The sequence below is a fragment of the Saccostrea cucullata genome, unplaced genomic scaffold (genome assembly GCF_032062105.1).
Source record: "Saccostrea cucullata isolate Sc308-1 unplaced genomic scaffold, CSIRO_AGI_Scuc_v1 ctg1365, whole genome shotgun sequence".
NCBI classification, from domain to species: Eukaryota; Metazoa; Mollusca; class Bivalvia; order Ostreida; family Ostreidae; genus Saccostrea; species Saccostrea cuccullata.
The window spans coordinates 111993-133214 of NW_026921114.1; the positions used below are offsets into that span (position 1 = coordinate 111993).

The window sequence follows — 21222 nt, forward strand, 5'->3', positions numbered from 1 at the left end:
TGGAACTATGGCTTTCATATTTCACAGATGTATTCTTCCTTGTTATAAGACCTTTCCGTGGACTACATTTTTTTAACCAGTGAGCTACATATCTTTTTCAAGTTTTCCCAAAGAGTACTCATTAATATGCTGTTTAGCACATTTTAAACTGGAAGTTTCGATAAAACTTTTATACTGAAATTAACTATCATACTGATTTTAATCACACTGCGTAAAGAAGATGGGTGAACAAGGCGTGTAGAATGCCTATAGCATCAGATGAAATATATTCAGCTTGTGAATTAAGTATTTAGAGTAAAGTTCTAATAGATTATGCTCAAAACTTTTTTCTGAGTAAAAAAAAAACAATTAAAGAAGCCTCTCTTTGATATTTTTTCCGCAGTCAAGAGTAGTCAAGAGTCCAACTCACCCTTGCTTACATGACAAAAGATAAAACACAAATAAAAGAGTTTCTTGTACTTTATTCCATTAAAATTCTCCTTGGAGAACCCGACATATTTACAAGTCTGTATTCTGGCGGATCCAGCTCAGATAGTTAGACACACGGGTGTAGACGGTGGGGCTAGAGGTGGGGCAGTTCTGAAGACCCCAGGAAGTGGCGCCCGCTAATTCCCAGACACCGTTGACGTCACAGACAAGGGGGCCACCAGAGTCGCCCTGAACAGAAAACACAACATTTAATTCACTCAACTCAGAAAGGTTTTAAAAAATTAACTCAAACATAAATAGAAAATAAATTGCAAACTTAAACACGTCCTAAATTTTTCTTGTATCGTTTCTGAATCTTAATTGTACACATGATATATATTTAAAATATATATATATATTATACTGAGGAAACATAGGAAACAATTAATATGTTCTGTTGGAAGCAATTTAAGGGAGACAACCAAACAATCGACATTTTTTGTCCCCCCGCCCAAAAAAAAAATATGTATGTTGGGGTGGGGTAAAACCTGAAACTGTACGTGATGACCCCTCCCCCCCCCAGTTACACACTTACATTACATGCTCCATTGCTACCGGTGTAGACGCAAACATGTGGTCCCTCCTGGAGGTAGAGGAGTCCCGACATACCAAGGGCGCTACGACAGTTACTGTGGGAGATAACTGTGGTCTGGGCTTCCTGCAGAGTGTCGGGGAGAGAGCCACCTTAAGATATAACATTCTGGATTAATTTATTTAATTTATTGCTAAATAATAAAATGTAATAAATCAGAGAAAAATATCGAGAAAAATTGCATGGACAATCACAGAAGTTCCCCATAACTGCTTATATGATATTTATCACACACTGTCTTTATCCCCTTAAAGTTTACTTTCCACGACCCCTCTCCCTCTTACAATGACAAATTCATGCGCGGATCTAGAAGGTGGGGGGGGGGGGGGGGGGGGCGGACCCCTCCTGGAATCTGCCGAGTTACAAAATACATACATGTATACTAAATCAATTAAAAAGTGACCTTGGACCCCCTCCCCACCCCAAAAAACGATGATCCCTGCTCTAAAAAAAGTGGATCCATGTGATTTTGGCATGAAAAGTCCTAGGTATGACGCTTTATGCAAGTCAATCAAAGTCAAATTCGAACCCCCCCCCCCCCCCACACACACACACACACAACCCCCGTAATAGGTTTTTGGCAAATGGGAAATAAGTACGTTTTTGTTCCTTTTTTGTCTGTTTTGGAAATATTATTGAACTGGGTGGAACCACCCCACCCTGGAAAAAAAATCCTTATATCAGCGCCTGAAATTGGTACCTCCGCTGAGACGTCCCCATCCGGTGATGTAACAAGTTCTTCCGTTGTAGAAGGAAGTACTGGTGGAGGTGGGTAGGGTGGCTACTTTCACGAATTCATTCAGTTTGGCGGGGGAGGACAGTCTAAGGATGGCAATGTCATGCGGGAATCCTCCGGCGCTATCACTGTATTGCGGATGCTAAGTGGAAGAAATGAATCCATCTATTATTGCACTGTGTTGAATTAACCAGCCGAGGACTAATTTATCATTTGTAAAGATATATATGCTTTAGAGTATTTCTGCAATGTTAAAGAATGTTTTCTTTTAGAATTTTACTTGTTTAGAATAAAATATTTTTGAGAGAGAGAGAGAGAGAGAGAGAGAGAGAGAGAGAGAGAGAGAGACCATTAAAATGTTGGACAGAGTAATTGTCTGTTCGGTTCCTGCAGTGACACTGAACTGGTGTTCCCCCAGAAGCAGTCTGTATTTGGAGACGGTGGGACTGAAATAAGAAAACGAGAATAATTTGATTCTTCTATAAACCTGGGTAACATCTAAATCCGCCAGTGATTCTGACAAATGCTAGTGATCAGTTGTATATATTTCAATTTCACCACTGGTTTATACCAATAATTTTTACCCAGAAGTAGAGGACTGTATATCTACACAAGCATTATACTTTGAACCTTAAGATTTTTTTTAATACTTCATACTGAATATGAAGTTATGTGCATTTAATTATTTGTATAGAAATAATATATTTTTTCAAAGAATCAATAGTAGGAAAGCAAAATTAACAGAGAATGATCAATCTTTAATCTTAGGGAAGCTGAGATTATAAAAACAAACTCAAGTTTGTGGTTTTTATTTCCTGATTAAAATTTTTAATATTTTTACGTTTTTTTTATTGGCATGCAGTCTGAAAGTAAAAGATAGAGAACGGATAAAAATGGAATTTGAAAATCTGTTTTTAAAAACTAAGATACTGATACGTACTCGTGAGACACGCAATGTGCGGCGGTCAAGGCGTAATTTTCGGAGATGAGGGAGGCGCCACAAATGTGTCCGTAGCCCCCAGTGGAACCCTGGAACTGCAGGGAAATCTGCCAGGGCCAGTCGTTAGGGGTAGCATTGGATCCCCCAACAATCTTGCTCATGGGTGCGGCGGAACAAACTAAAAAAGACGTTCTGACCCTTTGAAGAATATTTAGGATTCTTAATGGATGAATACAATTCATTTTATATATGGTACATTATGGGCCACTAAAATAAACGTATATGCCCCTTGACCGGGCCCTTGATTGGTGAATAAACAAACTATGGACCATTTAAATAATTGTCCAATTTTAGTAACTGGATTTAGAATATGAACATGCATGTATAATATTTGTGCATACTCGTAAAATGCAAATATAAATTTCATTTTTTTCTGGTTGAAAAAAAATCTTTACATTAATTTTATAAGTATGTTAAATCTAATTTTCAATAAACATAGGAAAATTAAATTAACCAACCTCCGACAAGAAGAAGAGCCAATGTCCACATGTCTGTCTGTGTACTGTCTCTAGAGGATAGCTAAATAGCGTTGCGGACCAGGCATTTTATAGTTCTCTGGTGAGCACAATATGCACCTTTTCTCATGCAATAATTACAAAAATACATCTTATACATTCTTTATCGTGTCAACTTGACCACTTTAATTGAGCAATATAAAAGTTTGTGAAGCGTCTACGTGTTATTCTTATTAGGGAGCGGATTATTTATAACCTATCAATAAAATTTGTAAACTTTTAAAACGTGTAATTTAATCGTTCTCAATATTGTTCATAAAAATTTACTGGATTATTATGATTATCATTTTTTTTTCTGAAATGGTACGTGGAAGCGGTACATATCAACCGGTTTCATTATGTAGCATCGATGGATGAAGAGAGGACAAAAAATATAGAACTTCAAATTCATGCTTCAAGCCTTTATCTGGATATATGGGGTCAGAATTATATAAAATCACACAGGACCACACTCAGAAATCATTCTATTCTTTCGGAAATTAAGCGGGCATACTGTTAACATGATAATGATGAGCAAGAAGCTATTAACCGAAATTGTTAACTTAATGTCCCGTGGATCTATAAGGTTTAGACCCTAAAGGGGGGGGGGGTCATCTAAAATATCCCAGTTAGGGCAGCTTAGGAAATGTTGGAAGGGTTGTCGGCCTCCAACTATTTGTTAAAACATAATTATCGAAACCAGAGACGTTATAGTAAATATATAATGAAAAAGGATATTTAATCGTTTTCTTTGTCAGAAAAGTTGAAACCTAATTACTATATTAACCTGAAATAGGATTTTTATATTTTAATTTGATAATTTATTTATTAATTTTGAGTGATATATATCTTTAAAAAATTTGGAATATACCAATATAAAAGGATTTCTTCGTATGACCTTTATCCAGGGACCATAGATATAAACATGTACCAACATATAGGTCCCAGGAGCTCTGCTTTATCTAAGTATTCATGTATTGTAAATTTATTAATATTTTTCTGTACAAATACAATATAACATAATCTTTATTTTATCTTAAAGCGTTAAAATGTAAAGATCAATATAATCAATATTAGAATAATGTTCTCAATAAACTAGAACTGAACTGAAAAAGGCACCGTAAACTCACACAAAAATAAAAATGAGCGAATTAGCGGGAAAAAAAGAAAGAAAAATGCTAGTAAGATCCAGTATCTGTTGTATATACATTTTGTCACCAGGTGAAAAAGAATGCGGATAGAACGCCACATTCAATGGAATAAGGCTATGAACGAACTATCTAAAATTTATTGCTGAATACTTTCACTTTCAGTTTCAACATGTGGCGACATTGTCGACAATCTCTTGTGTTATGCAATGCTTGTAGCAGATTTAACCAAGGTAATGTGATAAAAATGTTCTCAAGAGATAGTTGCAAAATATATACTTGTCAAACTTTTGTACTGAAAAGATGTTCATGTTGTATTGAAAGATATACCTGCATCCCGAATTACCTCAATCAGCGTAAAAATCTCATGTCATGTTCCTGACAGACTGAGAGTCATAAATAGAATGTTATTTATATTGATGAGGAGTTAAAACAATTTCTGTGTGTAATAATTTTTTTATTGATAGTTTCCCAACGCCATTTTCTATCCAGAGAATATGCAATGCAAGATATTTGGGAGAACAGGTGGCCATCTACAGTGGAAAATGTTCCATTTGGTAGGTTCTGAATCATTGTACAGTGTATGCGATTATTGTGCAAGACTATAATAACATTTATACAGATCAATAATCCCTTTAAAAAAAAAACATGTGTGTCATATCATGATTTCCCCTTCTTCTGTCTGTCTGTCTCTTCATATATCTGCTTAACTGTCATTTTTGTTGCAAGAAATTTTTTTAAAAATGCAATTGCATTATTTTTTAGGTCGATTATCAGTGAAAATGGTTGAAAACTTTGAGAAGTTTGGTCGAAGTAGCCTAATTGACATGGAAATGGTAAATAAAATAAAAGTCTGTCAAAAACATTTATATATTTTATTATTTTTGTATTAAGGAGATCATACAAAAGAGGAATTCAGTGTTATTTTTCATTAGATAAGAGATCTTATAAGTTGTTAATATACTTTTTTCAGTTTGTAAACAGCTTGAAGAATATATCTCAAGAAAATATGGAGCTTGTAGAAGACATCATGTACAGGTGGGTATGAGGGAGGGGAGAAGTGGGGGACAAAAGGGGGCAATCAAAGGAGACTGATTTTATTTGTTTGTTTTAATAGGTTAAAAATACTGTAAATCACTTTTTATTCTGGAGAACTTTATTTTCACGTAATTACGCGAGACAGTGTGCTTGCGAAAATTTAATTCTTGCATATAATAGTATTCCTTAGGATTATATAGAGCAAAAACACAATTGAAGAAAATTTTGTTTCGCTTATTAAGAGTCAATTACGCCAAAATAAGGTGTTGTGAAAGTTTAGTGATCTACAGTAAAGTAAGTTGTTAGGGTAATCATACATTATGCCAAAAATTACTGAAATTGAATTGCCCCAAGCTTATATGCACATGTATATATATATGCAATCCCCTCATTTCCGGGTCCTCGGAATCCATGGAAAATTACTCGGATGTAATAAATGTACCTTATTTATAAACAATAAACAATCTGTTTTAAAACGCAAAATGTTCATTGTGCTTGTAAACAAACATCATGGCTGTTATCGCCTTTGGCTGTGTATATAGTAATTATTGACCAAGCACCTGCTACCTGGCCTTTCAAATCACTTCCCATTATTTTTGATTTGCGTTGTTTGTTTTCATTGAACATCGTTTAAGGTAAATTGTGTTTAAAAAAAGCAACACAATTTTACATCAAAAGTTGTTTAAGTGCGATTGTTGATATGGTTTTGTTGAATTACACGCCAATACAAATGGTTGAAGGCAAAGGCTTTTAAAATCTTATGTCCATCCTTGCACTAAACTAAAAAATACCGTCCCGAAATAAAATATAATAATGGAGTAAAAAGGTGTGCGAAAATCGTAAATCCGCTCTGTTATGAGAACTCAAGGTCAAGTTGATACTGCTGCACGTAGCTCTGACGACTGATACCTGGACGTCAAACGCAACAAGGAGTTACAATTTACGGAACGAGTATTTTTTCAAAAACAAAAACAGTGTGAACCTCTTATGATTTTATTTCTTGTGTTTATCTGATATTTAAAAAAAATGTTATATTAAATTTCGTCGGACACTAAGTGCTTATCATTGTTACATCAGAAATATGTTACGGGTAAACCTCCTATCAAAGCATGTGGTTTTAACAAGAGTTTACAATGTTTTATATGTCATCAATTTACTTGTTTACTTTACCTCTCATTTTTGACATCCCTAATATATATATATTCAAAAAACTTTTTTAAAAATCCAATTGCATTATTTTTTAGGTCGATTATCAGTGAAAATGGTTGAAAACTTTGAGAAGTAAACATAATGACTGTGACGTAATAGTAATCACAGTTAATAGACATAAAGGAAAAGGTAAATAAAATAGACATTTTATATAAAATGTACATAAAAAATAATTTGATATATATTTTTGTCAATTTTGGTTTAAACAGATTTATAAAAAGAGAAATTGTTCATTTTCCTCTTTTATTTTGTAATAAACCAAGTTGTCTTGTTAATTGTAAATGTCATTTTTCTGTTCAGTTTGTAAACAGCTTGAAGAATATTTCACAAGAGAACATGGAGCTTGTAGAAGATATCATGTACAGGTGGGTATGAGGGAGATGGGCGGTAGGGGACAAAAGGGAGCAATCAAGAGATACTCAGAGGAGGATTTTATTATTTTGTTTTATAAGGTTTAATAAAATCTGTTGTTAGTATAATCATACATAGGAGTTACATGTATGCTCAAAGTCCTGAAATTGAAATCCTCCAAGCTGTTAAAAAATTTATATATTTCGAGAAAGGGTTAACTACTGATTAACAAAATAAATAAAGACAGAATCACCTGTGTAATGTTTAATCTGTAATTTGTCTCAGGTTTAGACATTCAGACGATGCTTTCCCAGTTCGAGACTCCATCGTCAATGCTATTGTAAGATCCTACATAGATTTAGACATTGCACAACGGCTCGTACCTCTGATCAAAGACAAGGTGAGAATCCTCTTTCAAGAAATATTGATTGTAATTTACCAAGAACCAAGGTTTTAAGATTACAATTTAAATTTGAGATAGGCTAATAGGTTAGGGAAGATATTGTGCTTTCATCAATATTCATTGAGCACCAGTTTTGAGGATTTTGTTATTAAGTAGATCAGAGGAATTAAATGTTCATTGAATTAACAAATATGATATTCATTTGTATCTATAGACAATGCTTTTGTCCACGAAATTATGTATCTTTGAAAAAGTCTGTTTTACAAAATACATGTATATGAAAATTGATGTCAACGAAAATTGATGAAACCACAGTATATGTTTAATTTGTGGGAGGAAGGGGTATTCATTCTATACAATAAATGTATTTTCCCTTTCTCTGACAGCTAGGCTATGGCTTACTTCTAGATTTCTACACAGCAAACCTGTTGATGAGCCATTTTCTTCAGAAGAATTTAATACAAGGTATTAAGGGCTTTATACATTTTTCTTCCAATAGAATTTCTTTCAACTTTGCAGTCAAATGCACTGATAGCCGAGAGAATTTGCTTCATAATAAATGTATTTCACAAATTTTCATTAAGTTAGCATGAACAATTTGATTTACAACCTTGGTAATAAAAATTATCACTTCATGGTAAAGGGCAATTCATTTTATGTGTATATTTTTCTGTAATCCGTGCACAAAAGAATTTTAAAAGATTCTAAGATATAATTTTTGTCGACAGAGGCAGCCGAAGTTGCTTATGAAATGATTTTCCAAGAAGACACGAGTCACACTCTTACAAACTGCCTGTCATTATACTGCTGTTTAAAACGTTTACAAGACATCACAAACATTCAACCAGAAGAAGACCCCCCAATTATCCCTGCTGAGGTAGTTAGAAACAGAAATATGTATGGTTTCTTATTTGTGATTCTACTGTTTGGTATTTTGGTTATCACTGACACTGTATGTCAGTTTTACTTAAGTCATGCGGATGGGATATAAAATAGTGCCCTCTTCTGTGTCAAAGATAACAACCTCCCTTGGTACAATTTTTAGCCGGGCTTATTGCTCAAAGAGCAATTGCCGGCTTATGTGATCCTGTTCAAGGCAGGATGTTGACCCCATAGTCGCCATTTTAAAGTTACGTGCAAAAATATAGTTCTATACTCTCAACCGCTTTTGAGATAATAAAAACGCTAAATAAAGCAACAAAAATAAAACGAAGTTTTATATATATAAATAAACATTAGTAGTAATGACTTTGAAAACTTCAGTACGAAGTCAAAGAACATAGTTCATTAGCGTAAGGATTTTTGATAATCACTGTTATCGTAGTTTTCTACACATACGAGGTAAAGCAGGAGAGGGAACCAGACTGGCCTGTTTGTTTACATTAAGCTGCGGTACCAGATTAATTCTGATTCTGACAAAATCGGACCGTGGTATTAGGATTGAAAAACTCACTGTCAATGTCTTATCATTTATATTGATGGTTTTAAAATAAATTTTTCATCAGAATATAAACGTGATTCGTGTAGGAAATTCATTCTACTCTGTAAATGAGCCCGGCTCTCTGTACTTCTGAGTACTTTGATTTTTCCAGGTATTTTAAAAAGAGGAGGCTTTTTTTCAAAACTGTTCATACAACATCAATTTTTAAGATACGAAAAAAGTCTGAGCATTGTTAGATTCAATCATTAATTATCCCAATATGCAAATTTGCTGGTGAAAAAAATTTGTATTACATGATGAACAGGAATATGAATATCCTTAACAAAGAATTTGAATACCTTAATTAACAAGGCATACAAATACCCTAAAATGTAAATGTGCTTAGAATATTTTTGTATAAAAAGATCACTTCTCTTTAGGATGAAGAATGGGTGAGAGTGAAAATTGTGCACTACCCTGTGTATGACGATCATTTTGATATCCAAAAAGAACATTTCAGACTAGGAAAATCTTTGTATTTTCTTGGAAAAGCAAATGTGATACGTGATGAAAACTCCACTAAGAAAGACTTAGTGAGTCGCTCTCTACAGTTCGTGGGTTTAGGTCTGTATAACAAGTTCAACAAAGCCCTGGATTTACTGGAAAGCTGGATAGCAGAGGGAAAATCATCTAAAGCACCTGTTTTATGCCAAAGTCAGGTAAATAAATTTCCTTGGCAATCATGGGAATTTAATACCGTAGCTTTTCAGATGACAAGATAATACAAATAAAGTAATGCATTTCATTTAATTTTAGATTAAGATATTTAGAAACCATTTTCTGAACTAATCTTGGTAAATAATTTTGTCATAGAAAGTCTAAGAAAAAAAATTTGATATGTATCAATTGTCTTCATATCAGATTGATATAGATTTAGAAACCATTTTCTATACAAATTAAGGCAAAAAATTATAGAAAGTGTGCAGAACAGCTTTGTTATAATTGACTTGATTTTAGAATGACACATTGAGAAACCATTTTCTAAACAAATTTAGGGAAATAATTTTGTAATAGAAAGTGGATGTAACAGCTGTATATTAATGTATAATACTTGGTTTTAGATTGAGACATTCAGAAATCACTTAAACTGGAGTCCCACCAGAGATCCAGAGGAGGAAGAATTAGATCTGGGACAACAGACCATGGAATACCAGGCCAGGAAACTTTACCTGACAGAGGACGAGAAGGCGGCCTGTATAGAGAGGTTTGAAGTAAGTCTTAGAATATAGCAAATTTATTACTGTAAATCAGCTTTTATTCATGACAACTTTATTTTGCGATTTACCACGGGTAAACTATTTTTCGCCGATTAATTTTGCAATCAAGCTTTTTTTTGATCTGTTGTTAATAGAAACAGAGACTTTAAGGACCGGTTCGCAGCGAGAACTATTCGCAATGACGAAGCTCTCAGGAACCTCACAAAAATATGTGGTATTCAAATAAAAGTTGGTTTACAGTCCATGTACGTGCTTTCAAGGTTATACATGTACACATGTTTTTATTTGATGTCAAAAATTGCAGAGTGTATACTGTATACTGGCAAATTATGACTAGTTTTTGCAATGAGTGTAATTTTTTGTGACATATAAAAAGTGCACCCTGGTGAATAGCCAACTGAACTAAAATTACATTTAATTATAAATTTGTTATTTCAAATATCAGGAAAATGATTTTACAGTCCCAACCCGCTTTGTTCATGACTTCTCTATTTCTTAATCTTGAAGTTTAATCTCAGTATCATCAATATGGAGATAATGTTTGACTGTACATCCTTTGATGAGCCTCACATACTAAAACGAGAATCTAACAACATTCTCTTTGGTTCAGCTCAGATAAGCCTTTTCCATCCTCTTGGGTAGTGATCTACATGCACCAATTCAAAGGATTTAATTTTATTATACTGCATGGTCAAAAGCTTTATTGTAAACTCAGTGAAGGACTTGGAGAATATTTATTTGATAAATTTTTTCATCCTTTCCAGAAACTTGTTGAGGAACTCAAATCCTTTAATGGGATAGCAGACGAAGATATATACACCTACACAATGGATAACATTAAAGCACAAATCCCAGATTTACAGAAGCAAGATATTGATACCCAGAAACAGAAATATCAGATATGGAAAACAGAGATGGCAGATCTGTATAAAAAAGAATTGAGGGAAGAAGAAAGAAGAAAAAAACAGGAGGAAATTCAGGTGAAGATGGCGGAATTAGCCGAGAAGGAGGAGTTGATATTGTCACATGAGAGGAAGAGGCATATACTGTTAGCTCGACACAGAGTTCCCAAGGAGAGGGTGCTGAAGAAGAAGGTGGAGCTAGATGAAGATGAATTAGAAGACAGGATGAAGGCCAGCAGGGCACTCATCAAGAAGAAGAAGTAAGCAAAGTCCTGTGGTCAGAAAATTGAAGAGGCTTGTGCAGAACTGGTAGGAAAATCTTTAGATGAAGTATTTCATCAACAGAGGAAACATATACAGAAGAGAGTGCTTGTGACATTTCACTTTAAATTTGAAAATACTATGTATCTCACGCCTAGGAAGAAAGTAAATGTTAACTTGTATGACACAATCAAGTTTCTGAAGAACTTAGTTTTTTTTACGGCATACACTAATAAATAAATGCCGGAAACTGGTTGTATTTTTAGTTATTTTGCACTGCATGGTGAATAAAAAGATTTGTAAATGAGATATGAATTGAAATTTTCAAAACTTCCTTAAACAGAAAACATGGAGGTGAATTGGATTCAGTTACAAGTGGTTGAAATCATTAACAATAATTATTGTTTGAAAGCTCAGAATTTTTATTCTTTAGTAATGTCAATTACAAAGCTTGATTGCACTAGGCTTCTTCTTTGAGCTCTCTGATTTGACTTAAAAATGTTGAACTTTTCTGCATGGTCATGTTGACTTTGGAACAAACATCCCCTTGTCAACCTCTTTAATGATTTTCTCGGTCTAAAAAAAAGCATAGGGTTAAAAATGTGATCAAATATGATGATTTTATGTAATGTAAAGACAACGAAAAGTAATCTTGCTCAAAAATCCAATTAAACCATACATATTATGAACAGGGCAAACGTGGACCTCTGAAAATTGAAGTAGGATAAGGTGCCATGGATAAAATAAATCCCTTTGCTCCTACACATACCCACTGATAAAAGACGGCAGCCCCAGCACTAGCGTTCCGCACGGCCTTGAAGCTGACCTTGGACAAAATCTTCTTGGCTTTGATGACGTTGCTGTGTTGTACGTCACCAGTATAGTCAGCAATCCTCGAAATGATGCTGTCTGCCTTCTGTTTATAAAGTAGCTTTTGGACTTCTGGCCAGTTCTAAAAGAAATTCCTTGCTTTATATAAAGAATGGATAATCAGTCCGTTTTAACTGAAAAAAGTTGTGGCTGCTTTAGAGAAAAATTCAACTAATTTTTGTGCATTTCTTTTAATTCCCCCAAATAATTCATTGTTGATTTTTATTAATGCAAAACATTTCAAATCCTCAGTATATGCCATGCTGACCTTAAGGTTTCTATGACTCTCCCCTAAAACAAGATACGTGGCCACCATTGTGTCATAAACCTCTTGTGGAGGATTGGCGTATGTATGTAGCTCAATTATTGTTGCTGGTTTTAATTCTAGCACGGCATGCCGAAACTGCTTCAGTTTGATGAGGTTATTTCTAAGCGCCTCTGCTCGCTTTAAATGGAGCGTCAATGCATGCCTATAATCACTGTTTTCTACTTCTTCTATAGCCTTTGTCAAGGTTTGTTGATGCCTTCTCAATATTGCATCGCGAAGAACTGAAATAAAAAAATCTAAAACCATCGAAGAAAAATAACAGACACCAGGATTCGTGTAAAGTGCATCTACTTTATATACATGTAGTTGTAATGGACTTTCAAAATCATAATGACGTCTTACTCGTGTGATTTCGGAGATATCCCAGTCGCCTGGTAGCTCTCTCCAAATCTTCGTCTGGGTCAGTTATTTTCTCTCTCTTGGCCTTTTCAATGGCATCCTCTAGATCGCCAATATTTGCAGAAAATGCGGATTTTACGAGTAAATCTCTAGCTTTTCTCTGTTGTACATTCTAAGAGGAAATACATTTCATATAATATACACAATACATGTATATAGAAAACTAAAAAATCGAACACTTCTCTAAAAAGCATTTCTTTATAATCTTACCTCTCTAACTCTTATTCCATCTTCGTAATTGCGAGGGTCTTTTGAAGTTAAAAGATAATTTACTGCGTTCACATAATATAATTTTTCTGGATCAAGAATATATATCTGTAATGCAAATTCAAAGTTAAACTCAGTCTCTTGACAGTCTGGAATAGCCACCGTTAGGTCAAGTTCCTCTCCATTTGCTTCATACTTCACCAACTTTGAGAGGTCGTCCTTTTGCATTTGTCGATGGCGGAGCCTCACTCGCATGTCAATTTTCCTGACTAGAATAAACTTTATCAGTTGAACACCTCCCTTTTTAATCAGAATTACTCCCCAACGGTGGGATGGCTCGGTTAAACCGAGTCGCTCTGTGTGAGCTTTTGGTCCCCATAGGTACACCCCAGGGAAGGTTGGAAGAGGGCAGCACCGGTCCCTTACTGAAGAACATTCTAATCTAAAATCTGCCATCCATTCAGAGTCTTCGCCATCTTGGCTTCCAAACAAAGAAAACCGGAAAGTTCCTGGCGAAGGAACCCGGATTTGGATGTACCACGTTTTGTAATACTTGTCAAGGTAAACAAAAGCACCATCTTCGTCATTATTTCGAGGAGTCCCCTTATACTGATACAAGTCGTAAGCCATGACAACATCGCGAGTTTCTTCCGGTTCTTGTATCTCTACGTGAAATATCCCGGAATCGGAACGAAGAACAGCGACCCGGTCTGTCGTAAGTTCAAATTTGTTCATGAAGAAATAAGGACGAAGATTCGGAAGATACCGAAATTGTTCGAAGGGAATTTCATCATTCACAAGTTGCCAGATATCTATCTCTGGAAAACATAAATTTAACATATCAGTTGGATATGGAAGAAAAAAGTTTTCGTTGAACACGCGAATCTCTGGTTTCTCGTGAATCCTCCTTTTATCGTTTTCTCTTTCTTTGCTTCCAAAATCTTTAGACTTCCTCTTGCCCAAAGGTAAAGATTTTTCGGGGGCTATTTCACGTTTAAATCTCATAGGTGTTAAGGACCTGGATTTCAAAGATTTGGGATTTCTCTTTTTGGGTTCATCACCTGGTCTAAACAAGGGCATCATCTGGCCTCCGGACTCAATCAAGGCCCATTCTGGATTCTCGGCGGGCCATTTGGCCACAGGTGTACATATCAGAAAGGGATGTACCAATCGCCATTGCTTTTCAATGTACACGGCATTCCAACTACATCGGCACTTTTCTCGGTCAATCTCATCTCCCGTTATGTAGTGAGCAGTTTTGTAAAAACCATGGATAATGACACAGTGTATGCCTGCTTGTCTGAAAAAATATTTATATGTATAAAAAATCTGTTTTTATAAAATGTTTTTTGATTTTCTTTAAATTTAATTCCTTCAGCGATACTGTTCTGTAAAAGTCAATTGGTTATGTTTGCTAATTCTCACCTGCACAAAAGAGCAAAGAATGCAGCGAAAGTCCCCTTTTTATTGTATATCAAATTCATGTATCCAGCCGGTGTGTTCGAAGATGTTGCAGGAAGTTTCTTGGTCCTCAACTTTTGTCCACTCATCCACACTAGAATAGAACGTACCTTCAAGATGGGGTCGTCGAAAGGTTTTGTCAGATACTTCACCAGACCAAGGTAGCTGATGAAGAGCTCAGATGGCGCCTATGATACAATTTGGAAAACGTTTCGGTAAACTTTTTTTCATCTATATTTATTCCTTTGCAGAAGATTATATAATTTGATCAATTTGTAACTTGCACTTATTGCACAGAGCATTTCTAAAATGTGTGTATACCTGAAGGGCGTATTCATCAACAGAAGCAAAATCATAAAGGCTAATGTCCAATGGTACCGGTTGAAATGGTGCTTCATAATTATCGAACGCCTCTGGTATGCCAAGCTTAAAATGTAAGAACTAGATACATGTATTTATCAGGTACATTTGTGTGGCATAAAGCATATCATGCTCTCACTAATGTGGATAAATTTTAAACACTCTAAAATTAGTAAAAAGAATCTCAAAATTTAAGAATTCAAGAATTATTTGACGTAGTACCTACAGAATCTGTATTGTCTTCGTGCTCCCAATCTCCTTCTAGATCTAGTCCCTCATAGACATTAGCCTCCTCCAAAGACGCAACGCATCCCATTTGAAGTGAGCTAGACCCGACAGGAAACAGCACACCGATAGAGTCATCAAACACGACTTACGAGTTCAAACTTGGCACATGTACTGGAACTACATGCATCCAATGGAAAGGATGCCCGAAAGGATACCGCGAGGATAACAAGTAAGGGAAGCGTTCAAATACAGAATTTTAATCATGTTTACAAAAGATTCTAAGATCATGCCAAAGTACTTTGCATCAGGTTTAAACGTATGGAACTGCAGCAAATTTTTGTGTTAAATTGTAACATTGTACCTTAATTAAGCGGAGATCTCTGCAAATGACCACTCGGTAGAATCAAAAAACCAACGTTAAACGTCACACATCTTTAAGATCACGCAGTTTTCAAAAGTTTAAAAAATCATAGTCGAGAAAGCAATACCGTTGTACGTTATTTCCAAAGACCATTTAGTTTCTTGTAAAAAATGGCCCGAGACGACCATTATTAAGAAATTTTATACCCGTAGAAGATCTGCATTTAAAAAATTAAATTGATAGACTTTTTTGTAAGAAATTGCCAAAAGTATTACTATACATGTATCTTTATGGATCAATTGAGTGTAAAAAGAACCGTTTTAAACTTTAATTCGATACGAACCTGTTATGACGATAGTCTGATCATACTGAAATTTGAGCGAAGGGAAACAATGAATGTATTAACCGCATCGAAGATTTTCTGTCCCAAAGTGTTTAAAAATAATTTTCTGTCACTTCTATTGTCTTTTGTAGTCAAGGAAAATTTAATGGATTAAGTTTAAATCTTCTATTATTGACACTCGACTTCTTCAATAATTAAGCGGTAAACATTCTCTGTCAAGCAGAGTTTTAAAGTTTTCCCGTAATGGTTTCACAATACAAGCAGTACCAAGAAATATTATTATGGGGGAAAATAGTAATGAAAACATATTTTAAAATATTTACATTTTCCAATGTCTTTCTCCGAGATTAAATTACAAATAGTTAATGTACTTTATTTCTTCATGAATGCACTCGTTCATCGATAGGCGCAGTTAAGAAAAATCACGTGCGGGGCGGGACAATGTAGAGACAGACGCTGGGCTTAGAGCACGTGGATTGGCGGAATCGATAGCATGCAAATATAAGGAATAACTGTAAGATTTTTCAATTTCATGAACAAGCCAATCGATTTATCACATCATGAAATCGAAAAATAAGACAGTTATTCCTTAAATAATCATTTCACTTAGGATACTACTAAGTAGTACATTTATTGGCTAGGTCCGAGGGCAACGTGATTCATCGGACCCAGGAACCAAACTGAAACTTCAACCAAAAACAAACAGTTTGGTTCCAAAGGTCAACAAATGTATTTTACCCGAGAACACAATTAGGCAATCAATTCTTTTTTCATGTTTCGTGATTTTTCCTTTTATACTCATTATAGATAATAACATTTATTTATTTTTAGGCCATCTTTAAAAAAAAATGTTTAGTTGCCCTTTCCTGACCTACTAAAATTGGCCGACTCTTAACTTTTTTTTTAACATTCTAGGACATGATTTTTTTTTATTACTCTTATTCCGTCAACAAATATGTTAAAAGTTTTCTGGAAAAAAGATTTTCTCACCTACCTACCAACCCAATAATTTTACCCTGAGTCGAGAGAGGGCAACCAAACATTATTTTAAAGATGGCCTTATGTACTGCAAAGTGAAATTTACTGAGATAATAATCAGTATTCATGCTCAAAAGTCCATTAAACATTACAAAATAGGAGCAGAGCAAACACGAACCTCCGAACCATCAGAGTTGGGAACAGGTGCCATTCAAATATGTACATGTATAATCATTTCACCTTTATTGTGAAATACTTATATGTAACTGTCAGCACTGTGTGTGATTAACTAGTTGCAATTAGATACTTTATTTAGTTTTAGTTTTATTGGTAACTGAAAAAAGTTTTGTAGTTAAATAACTAGAAGCAGTTTATGAATAACTAAATTAAGTTTTCTTGTTAATAACGTTTTCCTTTCCTCTTTTGAAGGGCGCGAAGTGTATCTCCCTCCTGTTCTCTGGCCATCTGCATGAGCGCTCTTTTCTCTTGAACGATACTGGTCGACTGAAATAGTAAATATAAGTCAAATTAAATCATAAGTATTTATTTGTTTTAGAAAATTTGAAAATCAAACTGTCCAAAACATGTGACAGGTTTAAATATGAAACGGAAATCATAAGAACAATCCACATTAAAGTCCATATTCACTGGTTAAGTGTTATACTTAAAGTGTGCTCTTTTTCCTTTGTTCAGTATGTCATTATTATTTACCAAAAATATAAAGAGTCATACCCATACATAGAAGGCAGCAACACCCGAGCTTTTATTGTGAATCATTTTGATGTCGTATTTCTCCAGAATAGATCCAACTTGTTCCGTTACTGTTTCCGTCAAGTCCACCATATTGAATGTCTTTATCCTGAACATCAAACTCTTTTTCTTCTCAGTTTTCCCCATTAAATAACGTATATCTTCCCAATCCTGCGTGTTTTAGTTTTAATTTAAGCAAATTCATTTGAATGCATATCATGAATAAAGAGGAATTTTATCGTGAACTAAGTTTACCTCCATGCTTTCGATTTTTTCACCCAGCAGCATGTAGGTAGCTGCCATGACGTCTTGAATTTCCGGTAAAACTTGTCGGTAGCCATGAATCTCGGCAATGGTTGACAAACTTAGCGAGAGAACTGGATGTGCAAATTCTTCCAACTTCTTTAAATTCTTCACAATCTTTTTTGCCTCCTTCACTAGCCTCTGGATGGTACTATTCGTTGCAAACTTAGATTGCTCAGCTTTCTGAATTACTGGATTCAAAACTTTGATAAACCTGCGGTTCATTGCGTCTCTTAGCTCTAGAATATAATGCATGATTAGATATATATGGTAGAGAGGTTGCTTTATAATAGTTAAATTAGACCATTTTCAGCAAGAACAGTAACGAAACTCTGATGTATCTCCACTTTTTCCAAAAATAATTAATCATCTTTGCCAACGAAATACGAATAAGTGAAGTGTATAACTTTTATAGCATCTGTGCTTATACTTACTAACGGGGATCACTTTCAGTGTAAACAGTGTATGAGTCTTTACTTTGGTATTCTTTTTGCATGTGCTCTATCTGACTAAAAAAGTTTAAGACCCTACCTGCTTGAAGTTTTAAGAAGTCTCGTTTATCCTGTGCTAAAGTCAGATCGCCATCATCTTCCAGACTCAGTTTGTTGAAGGCCTTGATGGCCTCGTCCAGTTCTTTGTGTGACGTCGCCACCTCAGTGACGTATTTTAGGTTGGTTCTCACCATGGTCTCGGTAGGATTCTACAAAATCACCAGATTATTATTCTATCGATTAAATTTTAGTGTAAATAAAATAAAATTTAAAAAAAATTTCCAACCTCTTTCGAACTTTCGTGGATATATTTCTTCTTGCTTTCTATGGACGTTAGAAGATAGTTGCATACGTTGTCTACTTTCGCTCCTTTCTTTAGATATATACAGAGTGCGTACTCGCTTTCATGTGGAACGGTCACCCAGATGTTCAGCTGATGGTTGGCAGCTCTGAAATTCATACAACCTTCCAGTTCACTTGGATTTATTGTTTTGTTCAACAGATCAACATGAATTTTTTCCTTAGTGTCTAAATCAAATCCTATTAAAGTTGGAATATGTATCTTGACTGAAATAATACCCGTTTTGTGTGTGGCATTAAGAAGACCTGATTTCACTGTATGTAGACTAGGTCCCCATCCTATAAAAGAGGGTTCAAAGGGCAGTTCTATAGGTTTTTTCACAACATTATCACATTGTATCTTGAAATCACAAAACTTAAGCATATAATTCTGAGATTTTCCACCTTTAATGCGCATTAGGTATGTTCCTGATGTTGGGAAACGAATGACGAATGTCCACGTGGTGCGATTACGACACATGATGACATATTTCGTAAACTGTGCGAAATCAGCGAGTAATTGACCTGTTTTCTCATCTAACGTGGACAACTCGAACATTAACAAACCGTCCCAAGCCTCATTCTTAGACTGGATCACAATTTCTGTCTTGCCTTGCAGTGCCTTAAGTTTGCCCCTAAAAGCGGAGACAATATGCATATTGTCACGAAAGAAGGGGTTGTACAAATAGGGAATCTTTACGAACTTCTCCAAACCGAAAGGCACATTAAGTAGCTGCCATTTTGGGTCATCTGGAAGGGCAAAGAAAGCAAACTTATTCGGATCGGTAAGGAACCAGAACTCATTGATAGTTCCTCCTCTTCTCTTCATTTTTACTTTTGGAAGTGTTATGTCCGTTTCCTCTAAGAAAGAAAGTGAAATGGAGTAGAGAATGCATTCTTAAGAGAAAACCCCTGTTTAAACATTACAAACCTGTATTTTTTTTTAGCAAAAGCTGATACCTTCTTCCCTTGTGCTGCCTCGTCTTGGGGTAAATGCCCATTTTGGGAAAATGATCCGCCAATCTCCTTCAACGTACACAGCAACCCATGCATTTCTTAAACGAATTATTTTCTCCATAGGATCACCGACCATATAAGCCTGACTTTTGGCAATCCCTCTGATGAAAACGCACTTCAGATCACACGCCCTGCAACAGAACTGACCACCGTTCTCATCAAAGTCAACTGTAAACGTTTCAGGAATTACATCATTTCTTAGACTTTATTACCTGCACAACTTCAGCAGGAACATAGCATAGGACATCTTTCCCCGTTGAATGTGCCTGATGTCGTTGTATGGTGTGTCTGGCTCCTTGCCTTCAATGGGAGGGAGAATTCGTTGTGGGATGTCCTGCGCACCCATCCATACAAACAAAGTTCTTAACTTGTCCATCGGGGATCGGAATCCCCATACAAGATACTGAATCAGTGTACCCCAACTGTAGCTAACATCTATAGGAGCCTGAACACATATACAAAAAAACAGATGTGGAACACGGGATAAAAACGTGTGCAAAACTAAAAAAAAATACATGTCCACTCTCTTACCAAACTGGAAGGACGGAGAGGAAATCAAACAAATTGATGATTCATCATATATGAAAATATGTAAAACATTTTTACAAGAAAACCTACCATATGCCCTCTCTCGTCACATTCATAGAACCCATCTGGGGCAAAGACATCCTCCTTCCTGTTGCGGGGAGGCCTTGGAGAAGGGTAACCAGGCTGTAAACACAAGAGTTCATTTTCATCCTCTTCCGGTTCACGTAGGGAGTCTGCCATCGACGATTTCTGTCGACTGCTGTGATTGGCGGACGCCCCGTTACCCATACTTTCAATGAGTTTTAATTACACGGCATATTCTCCTTCCAAATATTAGGCCAACAGTCCTTTATCGTCCATCTTCTGAAGATCCCGTTTCTCTTATGAATCTTTCTGAAACTTTTTTGAGGCCAAAAGTCAGAATTTTCATCATTAAGTTAAAAATAAAACTTAGGCTCTCACTCTCTTTGATCATTGTTTTTATTGACTGATAAAACAAATAAGGAATAGAAAGCCACCCTTGCATGACGCCATTAGAAACCATTGTAAACCTTTGTCTAAGTTAAATGTCTTTTTTCGCATTAATAGTTTTGCTGATTTCTACCTTTCGAATGCCTCATGCACTTTACATTAACTGTAGAAATTTTACAATTCTGAAAATATGTTTTCTAATCTCACAAATAGATAATATATCTTTTTCAATTAAATAATATAAAAACGACAACGATTGGAAAAAATATATTTTACTGTCAGGTTTACCTTAGTACAATGGACCCCAAGAATGACATCATTATTTTTTTTACAATAGAAAATTATTTCTAAACAGTCCTTTCTAAAACAGCATACCTACAGTTATTCAAATAAATACCATCTTTTCAAGCAATGCAAATTCAATTTAGTTCGTTTTGACCCCTAAATACGATGGAGGAAGGAGTGGCATTTACGTACATTTAGGACCAA

General features: G+C 35.2%; 4 protein-coding genes across 5 annotated transcripts; 1 reads left to right on the plus strand and 3 right to left on the minus strand.

Annotated features, from left to right (window-relative positions):
- Nucleotides 1–454: 454 nt before the first annotated feature.
- LOC134259191 (elastase-1-like) lies at nucleotides 455–3396 on the minus strand. Its single transcript, XM_062741787.1, has 6 exons — nucleotides 3255–3396; nucleotides 2737–2914; nucleotides 2146–2242; nucleotides 1761–1938; nucleotides 1004–1152; nucleotides 455–657 (listed from the first exon to the last, which is right to left on the minus strand). The coding sequence occupies exons 1-6, from the start codon at nucleotides 3283–3285 to the stop codon at nucleotides 499–501; spliced, it is 792 nt and encodes a 263-aa protein (XP_062597771.1). The 5' UTR covers nucleotides 3286–3396; the 3' UTR covers nucleotides 455–498.
- Nucleotides 3397–4541: 1145 nt separating this feature from the next.
- LOC134259192 (small ribosomal subunit protein mS27-like) lies at nucleotides 4542–11507 on the plus strand. Of its 2 annotated transcripts, none has more exons than XM_062741788.1 (10): nucleotides 4542–4671; nucleotides 4906–4995; nucleotides 5204–5274; nucleotides 5412–5476; nucleotides 7322–7436; nucleotides 7826–7904; nucleotides 8168–8316; nucleotides 9300–9578; nucleotides 9981–10130; nucleotides 10901–11507. In XM_062741788.1, exons 1-10 carry the CDS (start codon nucleotides 4611–4613, stop codon nucleotides 11300–11302), a joined length of 1461 nt encoding a protein of 486 aa, XP_062597772.1. In that variant the 5' UTR covers nucleotides 4542–4610; the 3' UTR covers nucleotides 11303–11507. The 2 variants fall into 2 exon arrangements, with proteins under 2 accessions (XP_062597772.1, XP_062597773.1); XM_062741789.1 differs by lacking the exon at nucleotides 5412–5476 and adding an exon at nucleotides 6986–7050.
- A 255-nt stretch (nucleotides 11508–11762) lies between these two features.
- LOC134259196 (uncharacterized) lies at nucleotides 11763–15240 on the minus strand. The gene is made up of 8 exons (XM_062741792.1): nucleotides 15151–15240; nucleotides 14886–14990; nucleotides 14529–14752; nucleotides 13107–14403; nucleotides 12840–13008; nucleotides 12438–12718; nucleotides 12069–12251; nucleotides 11763–11875 (listed from the first exon to the last, which is right to left on the minus strand). Exons 1-8 carry the CDS (start codon nucleotides 15238–15240, stop codon nucleotides 11819–11821), a joined length of 2406 nt encoding a protein of 801 aa, XP_062597776.1. The 3' UTR covers nucleotides 11763–11818.
- A 1911-nt stretch (nucleotides 15241–17151) lies between these two features.
- Nucleotides 17152–20671, minus strand: LOC134259193 (lim and transglutaminase domain protein ltd-1-like). The gene is made up of 8 exons (XM_062741790.1): nucleotides 20353–20671; nucleotides 19947–20179; nucleotides 19678–19865; nucleotides 18665–19578; nucleotides 18419–18587; nucleotides 17840–18126; nucleotides 17567–17755; nucleotides 17152–17338 (listed from the first exon to the last, which is right to left on the minus strand). Exons 1-8 carry the CDS (start codon nucleotides 20548–20550, stop codon nucleotides 17234–17236), a joined length of 2283 nt encoding a protein of 760 aa, XP_062597774.1. The 5' UTR covers nucleotides 20551–20671; the 3' UTR covers nucleotides 17152–17233.
- Nucleotides 20672–21222: the final 551 nt, after the last annotated feature.